Source organism: Labrus mixtus, chromosome 6 (genome assembly GCF_963584025.1).
Source record: "Labrus mixtus chromosome 6, fLabMix1.1, whole genome shotgun sequence".
Taxonomy (NCBI): Eukaryota; Metazoa; Chordata; class Actinopteri; order Labriformes; family Labridae; genus Labrus; species Labrus mixtus.
This window is the reverse complement of record NC_083617.1, coordinates 15501011-15508776: the sequence shown is the minus strand read 5'-3', so window position 1 is coordinate 15508776 and position 7766 is coordinate 15501011. Positions and strand designations below refer to the sequence as shown.

The 7766-nt window shown below is 39.5% G+C and overlaps 1 protein-coding gene across 2 annotated transcripts; it reads right to left on the bottom strand.

The window, feature by feature from the left end:
• Positions 1 to 508: 508 nt before the first annotated feature.
• On the bottom strand, positions 509 to 6514 carry cnrip1b (cannabinoid receptor interacting protein 1b). Of its 2 annotated transcripts, XM_061040241.1 has the most exons (4): positions 6104 to 6514; positions 4931 to 5075; positions 4747 to 4853; positions 2345 to 2521 (listed from the first exon to the last, which is right to left on the bottom strand). In XM_061040241.1, the coding sequence occupies exons 1-4, from the start codon at positions 6280 to 6282 to the stop codon at positions 2482 to 2484; spliced, it is 471 nt and encodes a 156-aa protein (XP_060896224.1). In that variant the 5' UTR covers positions 6283 to 6514; the 3' UTR covers positions 2345 to 2481. The 2 variants fall into 2 exon arrangements, with proteins under 2 accessions (XP_060896223.1, XP_060896224.1); XM_061040240.1 differs by lacking the exon at positions 4747 to 4853 and having other exon boundaries at positions 509 to 2521; positions 6104 to 6513.
• Positions 6515 to 7766: the final 1252 nt, after the last annotated feature.

Here is a 7766-nt window from a genome sequence, read left to right as displayed (position 1 = left end):
GGTAAAAGGACTTGATTTTATGTAATCCCTTTGGCATTAACAAATAATAAAAAGAAATCCCCATGTACAGGTACCAAATCCACGCTAGTAACTAAAGTGTTTAAACCTGTTAAACAGTGTTAAAATGTTGCGGTATTAATAAGTAGGCAACTGATTAGGGGATCTACAGTAGGCCTTTCCTGAAGTAGGTTATTGCAATATCTATTTAATGAAAGTTAAAGTTAATATTTTTTGACATATAGGGTATCTAAATGTTGATTAACAGTATTGGAAAAAAAAAATGTTTCATGTGAAGCAGGTCTTGCAATAAAACATTATTTCGAAATCCTTAAATAACTTCTATTTTATCCCAATGAAGGATTAGCATACATTCATGCATTGACTGTCTGAATGTTCATTGAGCTCAACAGCCTCTGCAGTGTATCCAGGAGGAGAAAATCAACTCAGTCTTTGACATCAGAAAAGTTGTAAGTAAACCTATGCTGTTCATAGAGTAAATGAGCAAAAGGAAAACACAAAATATTTTTAATCTCAATTACATTGTAAACAAACAACACTTTCACATACAGTTCTGCATGTATACATAACACATATATTGCACCATTTCATGTCTTGCATAGTTCAATTCAACATTTCAATGACAATACATTGAATCAATACTACCAAAACACTGACAAGAAAAAGTTAACATGTTTCACTGTACAAAAATAGTTGCTTATTGTAATCCAATAATATTTTCTATTTAAATTGTACAGAAGAGGGTTAGGGTCAGGCATGAGCAATAAATAATGAGAGGAGGAACATGTTACCATTATGCACCCAAAGAAAACTGTTGAAATGTCAAGAAAAACATTGAAATGCCGAGAATAAAACTGAATCACAATGTCGAGAATAAAGTCAAAATTTCATGAAATTGCATTTCAACTTAAGTCTCAACATTATGACATTTTTTTCTCTACACAAAGAATTTAAGCTTTCTTGACATTTCATTTTTTATTTTTTTTACGTGCATAAAAAATCTTCCCTTCTTTCATTATTTATTCCTCATGTCTGGCTCTAATCCTCTTCCGTAACCTTCTGAACATTCCAAATCCAATATTTCCCTTTAGTACACACTAATATCAATGGGTAAGTCCTTTGGAGGTAGAGAAAACAGACACTGAGTAAATAGGGACACCACGTCACCCAAATACAAAATTGGTACTTCCAAAGCTGCATAGTACGATACACAAATTGGTGCCACAATAGAAATACTCATCCACGTACAGCTACACAGAGAGTTTGATTACAAAACATACGGGCCCGTTAATTAATCCAGGAGCAGGCAGTAGCAGAGGTTTAGGCTTGACAACAGGATTATGGGTAATTTCATGGATTAGAGCTGCTGTAACAGATGAGTTGCACAACAATGTCGACGCAAAGAAAAAAAAAACTGAAACACGCTTTAAATTGACACTTTGCAGGAAGTGGTACCTTCACAGTGATACAGATAGGGTTCTTATTGCCTTGCTCTTCTGCATAGTTTGACAATTTTCTCTTTTTTTTTATCATTAGAGAATGTTGAGTTTATTAATGTTCAGATACAAGGACAGGAGACTAGGATGGAAATAGGTCCAATTGAGACACAAATAGTTCTAATCTACAAGGTGAAAGAAACATTTAACACATGTAACCAGGGCTCATCAAACTTTACTTTCATGCCAGCAATGGTATGCAATGGAGAGTCCATTATGACTTCTGAAAATGTTTGATTGTCATGTCAGAACAAAAGTATTCCCATTCAGATATTTCTTCAAAATACATAAACACATTTGTACAAGCACCGTTTGTTAAACACACACACACACACACACACACACACACACACACACACACACACACACACACACACACTGAAGCTTACCACACAGATATGGACTCAAACACAACCAGCACAGCACTTACAGTCTAAACACACACCAGTGTTACCAGATGAACTGTACACGATAAGATATTCCTTAAAACAACATTTGATGATAGCTTTCACATCTGGTTAAACTTTGAAATGTTCGACTATTACAAATTTGTCAAATCAACAAAATTTAACAAAACCTCTGTGAATACACTGACAAGATTTGATCAATGCTGCTGATAATTGGCAGTGCATTGATCTGATTAAGTGAATGATGGAAAGAGTGGCACACTTTTGAAAGAAAAAGGTGAAGCAGTGTTGTTTGACAGGAGCTACGAGGAAGGAGGAGAGAACGGACATCATTTAACAACAGGAAAAAAATAAAAAGTCAAAAATTCATTATGACATGTCTGATTAGAATCCTTGAATGTTGTGTTGTTGCAGAGCACACAGTATATTCCTCCATCAGACAAACATCTCCTTGTTGATCCACATGAGTGTGCGCGTGTCATTTGGTTTGCACTCGTACTCGATGCTGTTGAAGCTGTTTCCCCACTGGCAGTGGTCCCTCTTGTTGTAGTTGTAGTACTTCACCTGCCACACAGTTTCAAATGATCCTGCCTCTGTGAACTGAAGGAGACACACAAAGTATATCAGCATGTGTGAAATCACGTCAAGGTGAAATGAAGAGGAAGCGGACAGAGTAGTAGTAGAGAGATGGACACATGCTCACATCATCATGCAAATGCACATCACATCATACTCCCCCCCAGGGAGTGAACCGGACAGATGGGTCAGATATAAATGGGCACAAACATTCATGTCAAACATGAAGAATTTTTCAACATCATGTTTGAATTTCACATTTAACATACTTTTAGCAAGAAAATTAGATGTGCACTCTGAACAACTTTGGAAAAAACATTCTGTAGAGGTTTGGGCAAAGATACAAACAAACTGACAGTTTGTGTTGTCTGGTTTCTTTTTACATGATGGTGTCACTGTTAGCTAACTCTCTAAGAAAGAGCAAATCTTCCATGATTCTAATCTTCTATGATTGTAATCTTTTACGATAGTAAACTCTATTTCTTCAAGTTTTGGACAGCTGTTCACATATAACAAGACATTTGAAGACATCGCTATGCTGTAGTAAAATCTGATCTAAATAGTTACATTTCTGGTTTACATTTTCACAGTCCAAACAATAGTTTTTCTTCCTATTGTTGTTAATTACTAACTTCAAGACCTCACCAAACCTATTCACACATATATGGCCATCTCTTAGTTAAAGCAAGAATGTGCAACATAAATATAGCAGAAATCAAGTTTATCCTATTTATCTCTGAGTCATGAGTGTCTACAATGATTGAATGGTGAGTCCCACCAGCTGTACTGTTGTGGGAGCCGTGTTTACATCATGTTTACATCATGTTTACATCATGTTTACATGGACGGGACGGCCTTGTGTGTCAAGCTTCTTTTAGTCAAGGACTAGAGAAAAGAAGAATGACTCACTGCTTATTTGGATATCATGTGAGTGTGTTTAGACCACAGTCATTCTGAGTCAATTCATATGCAATATGAAGCTATGAGTTAACCAATGTGTGCTAACATTAGCCTGCTAAAATAACAATGCAGGTACACAGGCAATCGCAGCTCAAGCGAAGGACAATTTTGTCCACCGCTTGCCCTTAATGGTGCTTAATTACGGTGTGTTCTAATTCATAACTCCTTCGTGCGAACGCGAGTGGAGAGCGGAGGTTTCAGAAGAGCGGAGATGCTGGAGCTCAAGGGGCGACACCTACTGGATCAAAAACACATTCTTCCTTTAATTTGGCTCAGGTGTACCCACGGAAACCTGCAGCTTTTAAAATAAACTGAGGAGAAACATCAATCGTGTAATCCCATCAACCATGATTTGATTGGTTTAGGTGTAGAATTTGAGAGGGATTAAATTAACATTCTGATCGAAGGTTAGCAATGAGCACGCATGTTACAGCGGGTATTCTCATTAAAATGCAGAATGGAGCTCATTCGTTTATTTTTACTACATGTTTCAATTTAAACATAAAAAAAAACTCCTTGCTATGCTAACACACCTTCAAGTGATCAAAATGACATCTAATGTCTAATGTAAGTTATAATTAATGGCGTTTATAATAAGGATGTTTAAGTTATACATAAAGTAATCATCTAGGGGGCGCTGATAGCCTAGCTGTCATGACACATGTACGGAGGCTGTAGTCCTCATTGCAGCAGCCGTGGGTTTGAATCCCACTTCGGCCCTTTGCTGCATGTCATCCCCCACTCTCTCCTCCCGGCATTTCATGTCTCTCTTCAGTTGTCCTATCCAAAAAGGCCCCAAAAAATAACTCAAACGTAATCGTGGTTTACAGAGGAGCTAGAGTTAGGCGACATAAAAGTGTAAAACTACTGTACAGACTTTTCAAATAAAGCCCAAGCGTCAGATTAAGAGAAAGATGAGGGGAGAGAAAGGAGAGAATATGAACACTAGAGGACTTTCTAAGAGGTATTAAAGCTAGAGGGGGATTCCGACTACCTGATCAAGTTCAACAGCTGGTTAAAAGGATTAAAAAGATTGCTTACTAAATGCCTGTTCAGATCCACGTTTCGCTCCCCATGACTATTGGACGGTCAATGCAATACATGAACAAAATCAGCCATGCCACTACAGACATCAAGTAAAAGTACTAAAGAGTAATATAGTCATACAAATGACAATGTTAACATCCAATCCAAGCTAAGAACACATGCAGAACAAAATCGGTGAGAATAGAAAAAAGAAAGGTAGTCCACACATATTTGACAAGCATCCCAACAAGTAAGATCTTCACCATGGTGCTGCCGGTGTAGCACAGTTGGAATTTCCCTCTGCAGTTTGTCTTCTCAACAAGACAGGGGCATCCAAAGAGACCTTTCTCTCATTCCGACCACTTCCTGTCTATAAAATGACATTTTAAGCTTCTCCTGCCCACGCCTGCAGATTAATGTCCTGCCCTGTGAACGGTGTATCCATACCTGTACGTTTATTTGAACTGGTTGCCTCTCTCCACTCTTGGTGTGTGTCACCCCTTCTGTGTCATACTGGCCCGTATAGACGACTGACTGAGGATCCTTGGACTTCTGCTCCAGAGGGAAGGTCACCCCACCCACACTCATGGCTCTGCAGACAGGTATACAACAGATTCATCAATACACACTTCAGTGGATTTTTACAAATCCACAACATTTTAAAATGTCCAGAAACATGCATCCTGACGTAGACAAAATGTTCATCCTCAGTGAAGCTGTGTCAAATGAGCATGCTCTCAATCCAATACACCCATGAGCCATCACATGACCTATAAACCGGAATGCTCTTTCAGGCATGTTTGACAGCCCGATTTTCAGGTATGTACAACACTAATCCTTCTCTGGCTCTGAAAGTACAACATGTATTACATAATCACGAATTGTAGACAAATCACAAGAGGGCAGTGACACAAAAAGCAAGCGAGGAATCGTAATCTGTGGAGGATTTGACAAGCAGCCAACTGGGGGTTAAGCTGCCTTCAGGTGCTGCTCGTAAAATCCTACTTTCGTGCTCTACTTGTAAAGTATGACGTCGATAGTGTCAAAAGAATAGGGCCAACACACATGGAATAGATATTTAAAGTGATATTTTGACTCTGTCTGTATTATTTCAACGTCATTGTGTGCCGGGTCTGTATTTTCAATATCTCCTATTGTCAATAAATGCAGCCTTAAAAAACAATCAGCACAGTAAACCTGTCAAAGTCGCATCCACGGTTGCCTGTGGGTAATTCATTAAACAACATTCACCTATTAACCGTTCACTAATTAATTATTACAAGAAGCAATGCAAGAACAGTAAAAACAAATAGCCTCTATTGTACAGAGAGAGCAATGGTTCCTGTTTGCTAGGCTTCAATCCGTTAAGAAAATAGACTATATTCTATCAAATCAATTCATTAATTTTCAATCACATTTAATGATTACAAAAGGAGTACGAAGAGTAGGATAGGCTATTTCCCTCCCATTATTAAAGCAACATATTGAGGAAAATGTTTAACTGAATGAAGATTGCTTCAGAAATGAAATTGAATTGAATGAAACATGCTAGCAATTTTGGGTAATGTCTCAGTCAGGATATTCCCTGATGGCTAAAACGAAATGAAAGGGGCTACCTACGTGGCCTCCACCGCTCCTGGTTTGACAACCACCTCAATTCTGTATTTAGACCCGGTCAGCAGCTTGATGGTCCGGGTCTGTCCAAACCTGGCTCCGTCTGACTTGAAGTACACCGCGGTGTCGTTGGGAAGCATCTTCAAAGAAATCCCAATTTTGATCAGCTGAGGGACGTTGGCCATGTTTCCATAAAGCGTGTGTCTAACCAGGATCAGTAGGATTGCAGGGTGTGTGTGGGGGTGATGGGTCTCAGATGTCTAACAGTTTAAGACAGACGGAGAAATGCCGTGCGTTCAAGCCCATAACAGAGCGCACAGCAGAGGGAAGTGCGCCGCGCTGCGCTCTGTAATCCCGTCCAGCCTACAGCACCAGCCTAATCCCAACCAATGCTCTCTCTCTCGGGCTCTCCGTGAAAATCTGTTACTCCCTCACACCAACCTCCCTCCAGCTCACCCCACCCACCCCCCCACGCTTGCTCTCTTCCTGTTTGCTTCTTTTCACCGAGCTTCAGGCCAACCAGTTGCTTTTTTTCTGCCCATGATGTCGCTGTCCACGGTGCTTAAATTCTGCCATTTAAGACTGTGCGTTATTTAATTGATCCTATAAGGCCTAGGCTATGCAACAACACATGTTGGGATCGTGGTAAGCTTATAATATAAGTAAAACAGCCCATATAAGTAAAAAAAATAACAGACAGTGGGATAGAAAAATAGACAGGGGCTAATAGTGGTGAATGTCCCTTAAAGTACAATGACCTATTTTGATGGGGGAGTGGAAGCCTATTTATTTCTTGGTGACATATGGACAACACGATAAATGCTGTACTGTAACAAATCTCCATCACAGGTGTGTCCTAAAACAGGGTTTCCAAAACGTTGCCCTGTCAAAGGACCCCCATAGAGTTAGGACTCCCTTTTGCTGAATTATTTGTACATTAAGCTGACCAATATCGAAAATTAAACAGAACATTTCTCAACATTTTTCCTTATTTTCATAAAATTTGAGATTTTCAGAACAAAACAGATGCTCTCTTTAGACACGCCTTCATCCCTCAGCTCCTCCTGCATCATGGTGGTGGAAGATTATCGATAAGGGTGTTAGAGACGAGTGGTGGTGTCAGCCTACATGGTGCTGTACTCCTGGTGGCACGCCATCAGCCACAGCAGATGCCCCAGAACTTATGATGCCCTGTTGCTTGACCAAGCTCCTGACTTGTCACTTTTCAATCATCCTGACGCTGCAAGCTCTCTTCATCCTGCCTGCTCAACTCCAACAACCACCTAATTTGCTCTTTGTAGACTGTCTTATGACTAAAATACATAAACTTCACTGAACTGATGTACGTCTAGGTCAGAGTCCTGCTCTTGAATTTTGATACTGACCTGAACGTCCAGGTGGAGACAGTAAAGTAGTAATTTGGATGCCAACTGCTTCTATAAACCAACAAAGATAAAACAGTTCTACAGTGAAACAGGTTTCTGAGGGTTTGAGGTGTAAGTAAGGACTATTCACTGTAACGTATGTTGCTGCTAATGATCATGCTTGTTCTGCCATTTCAGACATGGACATGTAAGTGTTCCCTATCATCATTTACAAGATAGCTACTTTTTTCAAGCTAGCTTGCATTTTTAAAACGTAAAGAAGGCGATCCCTCTCTATGTCTTTA

Coding starts and splice junctions, on each gene's coding strand:
- cnrip1b (XM_061040240.1), bottom strand. CDS start 6,282: ATGGCCAACGTCCCTCAGCTGATCAAAATTGGGATTTCTTTGAAGATG. Junction 5,076..6,103: donor CCAGGAGCGGTGGAGGCCAC/GTAGGTAGCCCC, acceptor ACCTGTCTGCAG/AGCCATGAGTGTGGGTGGGG. Junction 2,522..4,930: donor CAGTTCAAATAAACGTACAG/GTATGGATACAC, acceptor TGTCTCCTTCAG/TTCACAGAGGCAGGATCATT.